Below are 16,595 nucleotides of genomic sequence, written 5' to 3' on the forward strand. Positions count from 1 at the left end.
TGGCCTTGCAAAATGATGTTGTGTCCTTGGGCAAGGCACTTAACTTCAAGGCCCCAGGGGGAATGTTCCTGTTCTTAATGTAAGTCGCTCTGGATAAGAGTGTCTGCTAAATGACTACATGTTGTTAAATCTTACAATAAGTGTGTGGTCCAGTCCCGAAACCCCTCCATCCTAGACCCTAGTTCACATAGGATTACATACAATACTCTAGGTAGAAGCCCAGTGCTTCTTAGAGCTCCTTCCATCTTGTCAGTACCTTACCCCCTTGTCCGAATCAGAATCTGTCTTTCCGTAGTTCTCCAGGAGTCCAGTGCAGAGGAGGCAGGGACGGTCCAGCACATGACCCCAGGCTGGAGGTGGAGGACAGGGAAGTGAGAAGAGTGGGGAACGAGCTGGAGTCTGAGGTGGACTGCCATAGAGCTGAGTTTGGAGGAGTTGAAAGGGAACGCTGCCGGCGTGTTTGTGTTTCAGCTGGTCTTTGTTACACAAAGGGCCTTGTTTTGCAACAGCAGACAGCCAGAGACCGGCTCGGCAGAGAGGCTGAGACAATACTTGGAACGGAGATAATGAGGAACACACACACACACACACACTTTTGGGCCAGACTCAACCTGAGGAAAACTGACTTCCTCCTTTGTCTTCCTCTCATCGTGTGTGTTTGTGTGTGTGCCTGTGTGTGTGTGCCTGTGTGTGTGTGTGTGTGTGTTGAGAAGGGGCTGCGCACACATGGAAAACACACGTACAACATAACATCTCACATCTGCAACTCACTCTCTTTATAGCCTTCACACACACACACACACAATTACACACACACACACACACACACACACACACTAACAGTGGGCAATGGCATACCTTATACTTATTCCTGCCCAAGAATCCATATCATCTTCCGCTGAGAGCAATGCTAACTGCAGATTTCCTCCATATGATTCATGCATAAACAATGTACAGTCCTTTCCACCCCTCCTATGACCAGAGTGTGCCATGAAGCCTTCCCAACTAGGAGAGCCTAGCCTCTCTTCAGTCCAGAGAGTTCTCGTGGTGCAGTGTTTAAATCACCCAGGCCCTATTTCCTCTTCTACAGCAACACATTTTTGGCAAGTGGGCATCAGATTTATCTAAATGGGGCTCATAAGGGAGGGGTGGATCACTGTGAATGCTCTATGGAGGATGGAAAATATGGTATTCATTTCTCCCCTATTCCCTGGGTTGTATTTCAACCACTGGCAGCACACTGCAATAGGTGAGGTCATTGGGTACTGTGGTGCTGTGTGGAAACACAGGCTCTCTCACACACACACACACCAACAGATGTAGTCAACTGTATGCACATAAAAGTCCTCGATGTGTATGTCTCAGTTGACATAAATGTGTTCACACATTCACATGTACTGAATAGAAATAGAAACTTTGCACTCACCCCCGTACTGCACCATACCAACACATTTAACAGACATACAAGTTTGCACACCTCCAGTAAATGCACACACGTGCTCACACACTCACAGACACACATTTCTATTGAAGTGTAGCCAACAACAGCAGGTGAAGGCTTACACATGGTATTGGCCACTGCAATGTGTTGCATTTCACACAGCTCATGATGAATCATTGTCTGGGACTTTGTGGTTGATGAAATGGCCACCATAGATTACACAGAAGAAACTAGACCCGAGCATGTTCTGCCACTGAACTGAACACAGTGACTCATATCAAGATGGAGGCCAAAGTCAGTTGGTGAGGGATAAGCAGGATCTGACAGAAACTTGATAATGTTTTATTGATTCATTCATGCCATACGAAGGATTAAGACGAGGATGTGACTGTGCTCATGGTCTCCAGCAGCGGTTTAATAATCCATCTCGCTTTGTACGGGAAGCACAAACGTGTCCCTGTTTGGCACCCTACACACTGTGGTGAGAGCTTAACTGAGACAAGTAGGTTTTGGGAGACATGTTTGGCTAACCAGCACTCAGTCTTCACTACTGTCTGCGTGTAGAACTGAAGATCCGCGGTGTACGTCCCCCACACCGTTGCTTCGACACCATGTCCTCTGAAAGATGCAGGAGGGTACGAGACAAGACGAGGGATCCATCAAAGACTTTTGGGACCTGGCCCTTGTCTGCTCCTCTTCTACTCCGCCTCAGATCACATTCTCATTGAGGGTTTTGAAGTGAGCGAGCGCTGCTAGCTCTAATTAAGTCGGTGAATAGCAGAGAGCCCCGACAGTAACATAAAGCTAGGGATGAAAGCTTCATTAGCGAATCACAATGCCGTGACAACACTGATAATTACCTCCACGGGCTAGGAGATGAAAGATGCTGTAAAAAGTGAACTTTACTGATGGAAAGTGCCCATATAAAGTCTTAAGGAGAACTTTATTTGCCTATAGAAATGGACCAGGAACTCAAGTCTTGAAGCTCATGGTCAAATTAGCTTTGAGTAAAGCAGGATGAGTCATTCACTTGCCCATGGCTGCTTTTTCTCATTGAAAAGTTACCCTGTCTAAACTTTAGGTCTCAGAGGAGTCCCATACTGAGGATTTGTTGAAAGTGTGTCTACTCAGGTGGGCGTCTACTACCACCTTGAACCACACTGTGGTCTTACGTTTGGTAGTAGGTAAAAAGTTATAACATTTTTTTTTATAATCTCCTGCCCTCCATTTGAACAGCACCTCCCAGATTTGTGTCCTCTGCTTCCTGCATGTGACTCCTTACTGGAGGAGAGAGCAGTTTCCCATCGAGCCTGTGTACAGTATGACACATAGCCAGCCATAGATTGGGTTATGAAATCAGGCCGGATCGGGTAGACATAACATGAGGGGCTGTTTACATTCTTGCCGTTCAGGCAGGATGCTCTAGTGTCTTGGGGCCTATCTGCTGATCTATTCAGGGAGAGGAGTCGACAGAAAGACAAGCCAACAGGGACAGGGACAGGATATGCCAAATACAGAACACACCGCTTGGTTATTCAGCTGCTTCTAACAATAGGATTCTCATTTTGGGATTTGATTAATAAAGAATGGAGGATATTTCGGTGGTTTTTATCATTTTAGACATGAAATTCTCTATGATGGGGGAAGTTTCTTCTAAACAAAGTCCATTGTTGGAGTGACCAAGTCATTGTTTCCTTAATCGAGATGGCCTAGAGTTTTTTCCAGAGCAATCTTGGATGTTATGATGTCAATTTCAGGCCTCATGTAGATTTAAAAAGTAATGTGAAGATACATTTTGGCCCAGTAAACAGTGATTGTTTCTGGGTGTTACAGTTAAAATCCTTGGGCAGTGTTCTGAGATTGATTGTTGAATTACTACTCAATTAGACTATTGACAAAGTCATCTTCCACTTCAGGCATTCATCCATGTATGAAGATCCTCAACTGATGGATAGAAATGGTACAGTCATACAGAACACGGTAAAGGAAATGTACTTGTTGAGAGCTGGTAGAACAAGTCTTAAGGAAGGTTTTGAATTATCAGGGAGTTGGGTACAACTCAGTTTTAAAGCACTTGACTGCAGATCACAAGGTCACAGATTCAAATTCCTGCTATACGGTGCTTTGGATAATAGTGTTTTCTAAACTAACATATAATTATGGTCTGGCAACAGCCTGGCACTATACTATTCTGACAAAGGAAAAATCAAATATTTTCTTCGTTTTTATCCTTTGTTCTTCAGTGCGGCACTCTAGAGCACTGTTTGAGAAAGATACAAAGGAAAGAAAACAAGGCCACTGAATGTGGGCAGAGGGAGCTTTGATGACTACCGTAACCTTGCTCCCTCTCTCCTTTCTCATTCTGTCTTTCTATTTTTCTTTCTTTTTTTTACCCTCAAGCATCTCTCACTTCTCTGTCACAGATATAGAATGGATGGAAATCATAATAGTTTCATGCAACTACACTTCTGCATAAGGTCTGCATTCTATAAAGACAAAGACAAATATTTCTCAAACAAGGATGTATAAGAGTCTGTAGAACTTTTGGAAGATTGTTTTGGATTTGTACAGGCCAGTATTGTAAGTTTAGACTTAGATAGTTGATACTTACTAATTAATAGGTTGCCGGATAGATTCCCCGCCGTGCCAAAATGACGTTGTGTCCTTGGGCAAGGCACTTCACCCTACTTGCCTCGGGGGGAATGTCCCTGTACTTACTGTAAGTCGCTCTGGATAAGAGCGTCTGCTAAATGACTAAATGTAAAATGTAAATGTAATAGCCCTGCATAGCGTTACTTATTTTAATACTATATAATATATGATGATATAATAATTTGGTTTTTGTAGCTAAGATTTCACGACCTGTCTAGATTTCCACAGACGGGAGAACATTCTCTGGGTCGTTAAAGTATGTGTTGTGTTGTGCAACTCTAAACTGACATCCTCCAGGGCAGTCAGGCCCCAGGTGCCCCTGCACACACACTGATCTGAAGTCAGTACCGGCTGGGTCCTGATCCACCTCCCACACAAATTGGTTCCCTCTGTGCACATGTATCCGGCCACAGGACACAAATAACTAGATGCAGCTCCCTGTAATGACATATAGTGGACAAAAAAGGCTAGAATTATGGAGGGAGGAAAAAATCACTACTTTCATCTCGCCTGCTGGGGCTGTCGCGTTCTGAAGAGGCCTTTTGGAGGGAGTTGGAAATCAGAACTGCCTCGGAGGAGAAGGAAGAAGAGCACATGAACCGTGCACATGCCCCTCCAATCCCCCTGGGGCTGGTGGGGGGGGGGGGGGCGCCTTCAAAAGACTACAATTTCGTGTGTTTTCGACCTCAAGGCGCTGCACTATTTCACGTCAATAATATTGGGTAACTCAAGGTCAGCAAATAGAGGGGAATGTTAAGTGAGGCGTCAAAGCCAGACTTCTCCAATTGACTGTACTTGGCCAGGCCTCGCAGACACTCTTTGGTGTCTGAACTCTCAAAATCAAAGATGATATATTGATTATCCTCTATACCTTTTCCTACTAAGTAGACTTAAACACAAATAATTCACCCACTTGTGTCTCTCTCTGATGCCACTTGTCCTCCATTACAATCACATGCCTGTGTAACCCAAGCCACACTGTTTATGTTCTGTGGAGAGTGGATGATTAAGGCGGACTGATTCTGGTTTTAAGGTTGGTCTGGGTGCAATTAGGTCCTTCAGGTGTGGAGTTTTACACTCTTCATTTCAGGGACAAGGGAGCAGGAGGGGGGCTTAAACTACAGCCATTTCCTCACAGAACAGAGGCCCACTCTCTGTGGCGTCTGGACTGAGCCAAGATGGACGCCAGGCAACATGAGGCCCAGCACTGGGCCTTCCGCCAGGGCAGGTAACTCAGAGTTCAACAGGAAATGGAGTTAAAGGTTACGGAAGGGCTTTGCGATGTCTGGAAGTGCCCTCGTATTTTGTCTGGGCAAATAGTTTATGCGGAATGGAGAGCCACAGGTCTGCTGTTGGTAAACACGGTGCAGGTGCTGTGTGGAGGGGGGTTTATCTACCAGCCAGGCAGGAGCTGCATTATAGTACCACTTCCTCAAGTGCCTGTGTGCACCCATGTTCACCTGTGCAAGTGTGCATACACCCAGTTCTTTACATTTCTGTTTTTCCGGACATGGCTGACAGGCACTTGCCCGTAGCAAACTAAAAAGGATAACATCAGTTGACATGCTTTTACTGTTCGATACACCCCTGGATACGGTACTGCAGGGTCTGTTCATTTATCTGATAATGAGACATGATACTAATATACTTTCTACATGGTCCTAATTACAAAGATATCTTATCACAACGTTACAGGCTGGTTACATAAACATGGAAATGCTCTATGGACGTCTTTTGGTTGATTTCCCTAAATCTGCCACCCCTCTCTGTTTGGCTGGTTCTCCAGTGTGCCATCACACAATATTGATGTTCTGCTACGAAGAAAACATTTAGTCTCTTGGTATGTAAAATCAACCCGGGTGAAGTTGAGCATGCAACATATAAGTAAAACAATCTTGAAAAATAAAAGCCAGGTGCCAACCATCCTAAAGAACTGTGCTCAGCCCCACTCCCACATGCTCGCTTGTCTAGTTGTCATGGAGACTGGTACAGTGGCTCCAAATGAGATCCAGGCCCTTCCTCCTTCCTGGAGACCAGTCTGTCTCTGCGCTGTGGGAGAGGAATTCTTATCAGCCTGCATATTTAGCATGTTTATCAAAGCTTAACACCCATGATCTGTCTCGACTGTGTGATAAGATATTCAAAGAGTTAGCCCAGGGCAGAGAGTGGTGAATGTGCAGTAGTGGACATACACAAACTCACTGCAGTGACCTTGCAATGTTAATGTGAATATTCAGGATTGAGGACACACTTGTAGTATATGTACCTTAAGCAATGCGGTCATACATACTGTAGGCTTTAGATCAGAGGGCTGTGTCAGTCTGAAGGAGCGACCAGGAGGAGTTACATTTCGGACAGGCATTCTCCCGACCCATGTTCAGAATGCATGGCTCTTCTGCACTACAAGAGCATAGATGTCAGGTGTAGGTTTTTCTCCTCAAATTACAGCCGTGTAAGAAGCTTTGCCCTTTATCTCCCTCTAGTCTTCAGGCTCACTCGCTTTAATCTGTCCTGAAGAACAAGCCCGGGTCAGACCCTTCATGTGAGACTGGACTAATTCCTCCCTCGTGCACCCTGGGATTTGTAGTCAGCAATCCTCTGACATCACCTTGAAAAAAGCCGACTCCCAGGCCTCCCTTTGCTGCGTAACATGATAAGGTTAATGAGAGAGACGGGGAGCCAATCCCTGTGGGCCTCTGTCCCCTCCATACTACACACTCCTTCTCCAGAGGCAGTATCTTTCCATCCTCATCTAAACCACTTAACTCCTAACCGTAATGATCCAGGCAACCATCTTAAGTAGGGCTGGGTCCTCTGTCTTAATCACAGTTAGGGCTCTGTATTTGATCTTCTGAAGGAGAATAGCAAATCAGCTGAGTGCTCTTCTACGGGGCCAGCCAAATATGTCATTGATAAGGAAGTGAAGGGCTGGATGCACGACAGCCATGTTAGCAACTCAAAATGAAGAGGAGGGGAGCGTAAGACAGAGATGGGGTGGGAAAGGCGAAGGGGTCCCAGTGGATCTGATTATCCCAGCCTTAACTTTGGTAGACGGGGGGTGGGCAGGAAAGAGGGAGGGGGGGAGAACTGGCTGAGGCTGTGAACAGCAGGCTAATTAATTACACATTGGCTTGTGGGAATATTCTGCCTAAATGCCAGTCAGGTCCCTGTGAGGCGATGCACTTAACAGCTTGAGTGTGGCACTGGCACAGCCACATGCACACACTTGCACACACATGAACTTGCTAAAACACAGTATAAAAACAGTTGAATGTGAATACTGTACATTCATGCATTTTTCAACCCAGTCCTGGGATATCCAAAGAGGAAACAGACACCTGCTGTGATCAACACATCTTCATTTGCATTGTTCAGTTGCCACTCCTAAAAGCACAAGGACCTAGCCTAGCTCTTTGACGCCAGTGCGGGCCAAACTCAATGGACCACTGCTCATGCAATGACAAAAAGCTTTCTGCTTTCTAATACTGTGGGCCCAGGGACCTTGTCATCACATCATTATTGTGTGAAGCAAGGGATGTCAGCAGGATTCGGGTTATTCATTTCCTTGTGGCTTTGATAAAGAAGTAGGCTTTGGATTTGCCTGTTTGAACATGTGTAAATCATTTGATCCAGCCTCAAACATATAAATTCATGCATTTCTTACAGTAGGGTATTGCATTTTTGATACAAAAACGATTTAATCATGAACATAAAATCTGATAGCATAAAATGGCAAAACATCCTGTCTCTTACCAACCATCCACAGGTAAACTGTAGCCTACCTTGTCGTTCTGACACCTAAACATCCTACTTATGTGTAAATGTGTTTCCACGACAAGTGCATATTTGTGTGTAGGAGTGCATGTTTACATATACAGTGCAGGTATGCCTGTGATTGAGAGAGTTTGGTGATATTGACCCTTCTCTGAATAGTCCTTGATGACCCCCCCGGCTAATCTCCCTGCTCCCGCTGCAGACTGATGAGTGCTTGTTCAGTGCAGTTTCCCGGCCCATCCCTCATGGAGTGGCAACCTGCTGAGGCTCATCACAGCAGGGCTTTGCAGTAATGGTCCAGCTCCCCCTGGTTTATGTCTAAGAGTCTGTGAGTGTGTGTGTGCGTGTGCGTGCTTGAGTTTGTGTGCGTAAGTGTGTATGCGTAAGTGTGTGTGTGTTTGTCTTCAGGCCTGCCGTGTGTCCGCTTGGGCACACACAGAACATGTCCATTCATGTCTATATATGTATTTCAGCACATGGCTGCACATGGATTGTGTTCACATCAGACAGAGGGAGGAAAGGAGGGAAGGAGGGAGGGAGGCAGATAGCAATGGCAGAGCTCCATGGAGAGAGGTCTGGCACGGCTCGGTGCAGATTCCCACCATATGCTGCCCTGGCCCCTGTCTGGGCAGCTCTGGCACCTCCACACAGCCCCCGCGTGGGCTTTAGCATGCCAGAGGGGGGTAACACGTCTTCGCTCTGCTTCCTCACACCACAGCCTTAGTGTGTGTGCGTGGGCGTTTTGATGTGTGAGCGAGAGAGTGAGTGAACGAGGATTGGGGGGATGGATGTCTGGTCTCCAAGTGCCTTTGGTTCAGCCTGCAATGCATTCTATAAAATATACCACCTTTTCTAGTTAACCTTTCTGAGAGTCTCATTGAAATACTGGCCTAAACGGAAACTCAATTCTAATCCGACTTCGCCTTTTAAGTTAAAAAAAAATCCTCCTTTGATGCAATGTTTGTCATCGGGAGTGGGTCTGAAGATTTCTTTCATTTGATCTGTCCACTAGTACATAAGGTCCTTAGATTCATCAAATAGGGTGTTTCTGAGGGAAGTATTTTATGATAAGCCAGCGGCGGTTGAATCTTGGGATTACAAATCCCCTCTGTCTTCAAGGCTAAAGAGCCAGCATGCTCATTCTCACTCCTCAGTTTCCAGTTGGGCTGTGGTTTCCTTGTGTCTTCACTGGTTAGGTTGCATTCATATGAGATAGAGCAGCAGTACATTCTGTTCTTTGATTCCACTTACGTAAGATGTAGGCTACACTGCGTTTCAGGAAATACTTCCTTCTCTTGGCCGGGAAACAGGTCTTGTGAACTGCATTAGTTCATATAGAGGGTGGTGGTTGCATACCACTTTTGAGCAATGTTTGACTGGTTGAATGTTGCCTGATGATGTATGGACGTGGGTTCCTGTTCTGGGGTTTCTTATTCTTGAGCTGGGGAGGGAAGAGGAGGGGCATGTGACTTTGTTCCTGGAACATACAAGAAGTGTGCTAGGATACCAGATAGTTTAGGGCGGGAGAGTGGTCAGTGTTGAGATTAAACCTGAGTAGAATTGAACAATGAGAACAATCATTATATGGTATCGTTTTTTTTGTGCTACTCTTTTGTAAAAGAAGGGGTAGTTAAAATAGCATTGCTATTGTGCTACTGGGCTGAAGGGGGCCTTAACCATCATCATTTCAATCAAGAATCTGCTTTGATCAAAGGTGAGTTCAAAAGCATGGTTCACGAAACGAGTGGGCTGATGGGTGACATGGTGATTTCTTTGAACTCCTTGATAAACCCCTTTAGATTGACTGATGAGTTCTCTTCAGAAGTGTCCGCTGGTTACCTCTCTGTCTGGGGCAGGAACCTGGTAGGCTACCGACAGCTCCAGCACCTGTTCAGGAATCAGTCCAGACTGACTCACCATCGGTCTAATCCCACCACCCCTCCCCGCAAACAGGTCTCTCTGAGGAGAAGTAGACACCACCATTCTGCCAAGACGATATCTGGCCCTCACAAGAAGGATAAATAAAAAAATAAAAAAATAAATATTCCTCTATGACTTGGATTGTAGAGAACCCATATTACATACCCTGTCAGTGATGGTGTTTCTTCAAAAGCTTTCAAGCTGCTCAGAGCTCTCATATTGCTGATACTTATCGACCTGTCTCTCACACATCACTGTAGATTAGACTGAGTTAAGATTACACAGATGTATAAGAAACGGCTCTCCGACCTGGTGGGCCGTGTAATATAGTGCGGCACTGAGACCTGTCGATGGGTTGGGGTGGTCTAGAGAAGCAGCATGAATGACATTCATATGGGCTGAAGCAGTGCCACAGGAAAGGGAGCGCTGCCAGTATCTGCCCTTGATCAATGCCACCATATGGCACAGTGAGCTGCAAATGTCAGTCTCAACATTACCCATGAGCCTAGCAGAGCATAAGCCTCACTCCCTCATACATTTGATATAAGATATCACAGACCATTCTGAGCACATAGATAAACATGCTAGGGGGGAAGAAAAAATATTTGCAATTGTATCCGCTAGAACTGGATGGACTGCTGTGGAACATGTCATGACCTGTGTATGTGTTTGTATTTTAAGAGAAGAGGCACTTTTACCATTATGGGGATTGGTTTTGTGGACACCTTTTATTTTGAAGCAACGTGGATGTCTTACTGTACATTCACTGGTTCACCTCCACAAGACAGTCTTACTGACATTAAGTATTTATGTCATTATCATTTTGTGTTTTTATCTTCGGTACTGGACTATTATCTCTGGAAAGGCTTGTATGAGTCATTATGTGGGATTATTTTGTCAGTGTGGACTGTACATGTGCCATCAGAAATAGCCTCTATGCCTTCTTGCTTGGCTTTTAAAATATTATCTAAAGGAATGACTGTGTAGTGTGTGTAGGGAAGACTCTTTGGGTGCAATCATCTACACAATGGGACCTAACAGATGCCTCTCTCTCCTCCCTAGTTCTCTCTGCATGTCATCTCATTCTTTTCTGCAGTACGTAGGTGGAGCTCCCCATCACAGATGGGAGGATATCAAAGAAAATGTGGATCGGCCATTTTGCCAGCACATTTACAAGACTTCTGTTAAAGGCTTTGGCAAATTTGTTCTTCTTTTTTTTGTTTTATATCACTGATGCAACAGCTTTACGCTACTGTTTTCAGATTAATCTTTGCAGACATTTGATATGTGTTGTGATATGAAAATACTATAGGCTGTAGGGCAGAAGGTGGACAGGAGAGGTCACTCATTTAAGGCTGATCAAGCTCAAGAGAAAGAATCATTTGAAAGAGGTTGTGCTATGGTGCTACCCACACTATATCAACCCCGACATCAGTCCTTTAACTGACCTTCATTGACATAAATTGTACTAACTAATAACAAGGAACAAAGCTTCCTATTCATTCACTATAGAAGCATCTGAGCTTATGGGGCTCTGCTACCGTGGCAGAAGTGACATAAGGCACTGTCCTCTGTGCAGTCTGTCTCTATTCCTCTCCTCTTAAGAAACTGTGAAGCAACAAGACAGAGAGCTAGCACTCCTCCTCCAGCACTATGGTCTGGAGCAGTGCCAGTCCCCCCTCCTCATACCACACCCCTCCCCCTAAGAATCACAGGCTGGTTGCCTGGGGGATGGAAGAGGTCCAGAAGGAGGGGGAGGTAACTGGGGACCGGGGGGCCCCGACTGTCACAGTTGGAGTGAATACCAACCCTTCATACGCTGCGTCCTGGCATGGCGACCGCTCTGTTCATCAAGAGACAGACGCAGATGCTGCAACAGTTCAATGGGAGTCTGGCCATGGAGTTTCCATGGATGCTCCTGGCATGGCCTGGGGGGTGGAGAGAGAAACGGAGCAGCCATCCCCGTCACATCCATCTGTCCCTACAGGAGCCCAGCGAGCCACGATGGCAGCCCACACACCCCGCGGACAGCGGTCTCGCCCGGAGTGGAACACCACGAGAATGGCCTAGTCCTGTCCTGTCTGACCCACAGTGCAGTGGGATGGCCTGCAGCTTATAGAACTCCAGTAGACATGCTTACCACGCATACTTCTGAATTATGAGGTTTCGTCAACTTGACATAAACAACTAGCATTGTGAAATGGAGAAACCGCAGAAATTAAGGAAACCACAATGTTGTTGAAGACAAACCATTCATGAGAGGTGTGTCTCTCCCTGTCACTCACTGTCTTACAGTGTGACAAACAATCTTGACACAAAAGCTCTAGTGACAGCCTGGCCAGACACATCTTTAATAGATGCTAAACATTGCCAGCTCCCTTGGGAAATAGCACGTTCATTCAGTTCAATTTAATTCAGCGGGCAGAGCGATAGAGGAGTCAGAAAGTCTTCAAAGCAACATTCCGCCTTGAATCATGAAGTGCACCCCAAAATAATATGCTATTCTTAATGCTTAAATTCTTGGTAGTGTGTTTATTTTTTAATTTTTGGGATAGCCAAGGGTCTTTTACTAGCCTTACTTCTGCCCATGGCCAATCTACAACTGCAGCAGGACACAAGCTTACTCCCGTTGTTATGTTCTGAAACATAATGAATACCTGTGCACCCTTAAACGGTTTGTTATTTAAATACAAATCTGATAAAAAATAACTGATCCACTTGGCTAAATATTTTTTAAATGGCAGGATTGTTAATAAGCTATTATTATATTGTTATGTAGATGTGTTGTATTGTACAGTGCAGACATTTCTCTTTGAATCTGTCGACCATTTTTGCGCATGCATCATACTGTGCCGCAATGGTATTTCTTGTGTCAAAATTCTGTCTGATAAAAGGTGACATGCATAAGCATAAGCATACTGGGCTGAGCTGGACTGGTCATGTCCTACTGTCGATTTCATCTGTTGGTGTGCAGATGATGGATATCTCTGAAAGCTTCTTCATGAATTGGAGCTTCAATCTGAATACTGTGAACATGCTTGAGACCGGCTAGGCAGATTGTAAAACAAATATCTCCTGTGCTGTTTTATATGCTGTATATCAGGGAACATCGTTATATTTCTCTGTATCAGTGTCTCCACCATTGCTCATTCCTTTTTCTCTCTTAACTTGTGTGTCTGTTTTTTTCTTCCCTCGCTTCTTCTCTCTCCCTCTAATCTACTCCTGTCCCTAATCCTGTGCTTCTCATTCAGATCTGCTAGCGGCTCTGAGACAGGCCCAGACACCTACCCAAGCACAGCCTGCCCCTTGGCGCTCTGCTCTGATGAATGTGGCAGAGGAATGACAGCACCTGGCCCTGACTGAATGGCAACGGTCATGGGAAATGCACAAGCACACAGCACCACCCCTTGTTTTGCATACCTGTCCAGAATCAAATATTGTATGTAGCTGTGCACCGTTACGGTGTCTGCTCTGCTCAGAAAGACCTGTTTTGTTGCTAAGTGTCTGATGTCTAAATATTTCAATGGTATGTGTCTATGTGTGGTATTTTCCCCCCCTGTACCACAGATATCTACCAGTATCCCAGGGTCATTGGCTAACAGCAGTTTAGACAGCAAGTTCAGCCTTCTGTGTGGGTGGTGACCCTTGAGTTCCACAACCTTTTGTCCATACAGGAGGAGTACACTGACAACTATGTTGCAATGCGATTGTTTTCACCCTATGTGTCTTGAGTGACAGATATTGAAATTAGTGTTGCACAAGAGTGTTGGAAATTTAGAATGAATCTTTCCTTGCATGTAGGAAGACAAATTGCGCGACTGAAAATCTTTCAATGGAAAACATCTCTGTGCTACACAATCAAATGTTCATAAAATGTGTACAGTATGAAAATGTACAGTAATGACACAGAATGAGACTTGTGGTAAAGAAATCTGATATCCTAGATCTGCAGGTCAGAGAGACGTTCATAGACTTTGTTTACCACAGAGACAGGAAGACCCAGCCCCACACAGTACCTCATCTGTTGCCCTGGTGTGACATCGGTGTTGGCGTGGAGACAGACACCACACCAAAGGAACACATTGTCCCAATGTGCAGATCTAAGCTTAAACACACACAAAATACACACACCCTTGCCAGATCTGCATGCGTCATTGCCTGTGTACCACAGATGGGTCAGAATGTATGAGAATGTGTGATAATGAAGAAATTCCTTCATTAACCTAAGTGTTTTAGTTAGTCTACCTGAAGTGTTGAGAGCGTGGGATCTGCATGTTTGGGAAAAACCCAATTGTTTCTGTTGTTGGCGGATGAGAGAAAGCACAGATAGGAACATGACTCACACCAAGCATCAGGCTTCTTAATGTTTTTGTTGTCATTTTCCTATACATACCCTTGCTCATTGTAGCTGAGGAGTTGCTGTCCTCTCATTGGACAGAGGAAGGCTACTGCATAGAGACGGGGCTTCTGGGTATGTGACTCACAGGACTTGAGAGGGCTTTGCATGCTAGACAGTCGTGTCTGCAATTTCCCCATCCGCTCTATTATCTCTGCTTGTTAGGGTTGTGCATCAATTTTATACTGACCTCAAAAGTACTGTGTTTCCGCTCTTTAATTCCATTTGTCATCCTCTTTGGGCAATTTCAGCCTTTTCTTATTCTCCAAAGTTCTCTGAGACACCTTTTCCATCGCTTCATGCAATGCCGTTTCTTTCTGCCTCTGGTGTCTTTCTTGCACTGCTCTTTCTACGATCCCTTTCCCTTCTGCCCATTTTCATTTTTGCCTGTACTATATACAGAATTTAAAGCACTGTAGAAAAATTACCTTTGGAGTAACTGGTCTACAAAGTGGTGTAACCTTCCTCCACATAAGTCCACCTCTATTCTCCAAGCGCATCCTCTGTGCTAGGGCCTATCTTTATACCATCATTATATCTCGCCCTCATCTCTTCACTCCTTCCTCAATCCAATCTGATCCACATTAACCTTATCCTCATTTCTTTGTTTACTGCCCTACATGCAGTGTCTTCAGCTCCAGGAAGCTGCTCACCTTTCGCTGCTCCCTGAACTGTGACCTTGCTCCCCTACTGAAGCCCCACCCGTTTGGCTGATTGGTCCCCTCTGGGGACTGGGGCAAAGTCACATCAATTAGACACCCCCCCACCACTTCATTAGCTGGCTCCTTAATGCGACTTGGGGGGATGTGGGGTTTGTGTTAGCTGCACAAGCTGTTTTCACTCCGCCTTCATCTCAATGTGTTCTGGCTGTGCTCGATTGCCCACCTACAAGCTGCATGACGGCTGGCTGACGTGCAGAGAGGAGCACAGAGGTTGACAGAGTGTCTGGTTTATTTCAGTGAAGTTTTTAATGTGAGTCTATGTACTGTACCACTGTTCTTTTTCTTATTAGCAGTTTCTTATTAGATGTCACATGGTCTCCTCTGTCCTCCCTTTCCTCCTTGTCTCCTGAGAATAAAGGACTGCTTGAACTGCTTTGTTTGCATCACAGGGAATACTTTTTCATTCAAAAACTTGATGCTAGTCCCTATGTCTGGGATTAATGAAGTCTTCATTAATTAATTAAGTCTTAATTAGTAAGTTTGTGGCATTTCTGTGGTATCCCTCTAATGTTTTATAGTACTTTCCTCAAGGACAGACAATACTAGTTTGTATAGCAGTGGTGCAATGCCCACATTTCAGGAACTCCTAAATATTTATTTAGCATGAGATTATTACTGAATACATGAGAAGCTGAAAAACAGAATGGTTGCCATGGTCAAATTACAATGTTTTAGAAGTCTTGATTGTGTCTCATGGTAAATTAGAGTTTTATCACTGTGTGTTTAATCAGGAGGAGCGCAAACAGTACACCTTCAGTTCAGTGTCTGTGACAGCTGGGTACACACATGAAGGCACACACACGTGCATTAAGTATGCATAGATCTGATCATGAGAGGATGCATGGGAGCCCTTTGTAAACATTTTTTGTAAACATGATGTGGGTGCATAAATGCCAGGATTACCCTGTGGTTTGTATAATTGTCCTTTTCCCAACTCAAAGGTTGTTAAATACCAAATATGTCTTGTTTGAAATGACAGAAGACTTAAAGTGACATTTTATCATCCCTACATTGAAAGTTTATCACTCAGGTCTCAGTTTTCACCTGGAGAGTATGTGTGGTGTGTGTTTGTGTGTGTGTGTGTGTGGTGTGTGTGTGGTGTGTGTGTGTGTGTGTGTGTGTGTGTGTGTGTGTGTGTGTGTGTGTGTGTGTGTGTGTGTGGTGTGTGTGTGTGTGTGTGTGTGTGTGTGTGTGTGTGTGTGTGTGTGTGTGTGTGTTGATTTATAATCCTAAACCAAGATCTTCAAAGTTCGAATCATTTTTCTTTCCATGACGTGTGTGCCAGAGCCCAGTGTATCTCCTGTGCCTGAGGCATGGAGACTAAGTGAAGCGGCAAGCGTCTGATGAGCATGTGTCAACCTAAGGAAACAGAGCTCAAACGAATTGTCAGGATTTCAGAACAGGCTTCTCAACTACGTTTCTCAACAACTGGGTTATCACCCCCACTTGATCTGTATATGCATGCATCGAAGAACTGTTGACCCATGTCTGCATTCCACACACTTTTGCTCACAACCTCTCTTTCTCTGCAATTCCCCATCCCTCTCTCTCTCATTCACACTCTCTCCCTTGCGCTCTTCCTCTCTCTTACTGAGAAAGCCTCCTCTTTCACTCTCTCTGTCTCTGTCTTTGTCTATCATTCTCCCTGTCATTCACTCTCCTCAGTCATTGTCTTTGCTTAGCAGCTGGG

At 44.9% G+C, this 16,595-nt stretch overlaps 1 protein-coding gene across 6 annotated transcripts in view; it reads left to right on the forward strand.

Annotated features, from left to right (window-relative positions):
- LOC146252303 (MORN repeat-containing protein 1-like) overlaps window positions 1–15,884 on the forward strand; it is a 62,502-nt gene extending 46,618 nt beyond the window's left edge. Inside the window, exon 18 of one of the 6 annotated variants that reach the window (XR_014732077.1) lies at window positions 13,039–15,882. Coding sequence is in view for 1 of the 6 variants with exons in the window: in XM_084680397.1 (XP_084536523.1) it covers window positions 13,039–13,130 (92 nt within the window). In the remaining 5 variants the exon portion in view is untranslated. Of the gene's footprint in view, window positions 1–295; window positions 451–13,038 lie in introns of those variants that run through there. The other 5 variants (XR_014732078.1, XR_014732074.1, XR_014732076.1 and 2 more) reach the window with 5 other exon arrangements.
- Window positions 15,885–16,595: the final 711 nt, after the last annotated feature.

This window comes from Hypomesus nipponensis, chromosome 18 (assembly GCF_054491055.1).
Source record: "Hypomesus nipponensis isolate SF chromosome 18, ASM5449105v1, whole genome shotgun sequence".
Classification (NCBI taxonomy): Eukaryota; Metazoa; Chordata; class Actinopteri; order Osmeriformes; family Osmeridae; genus Hypomesus; species Hypomesus nipponensis.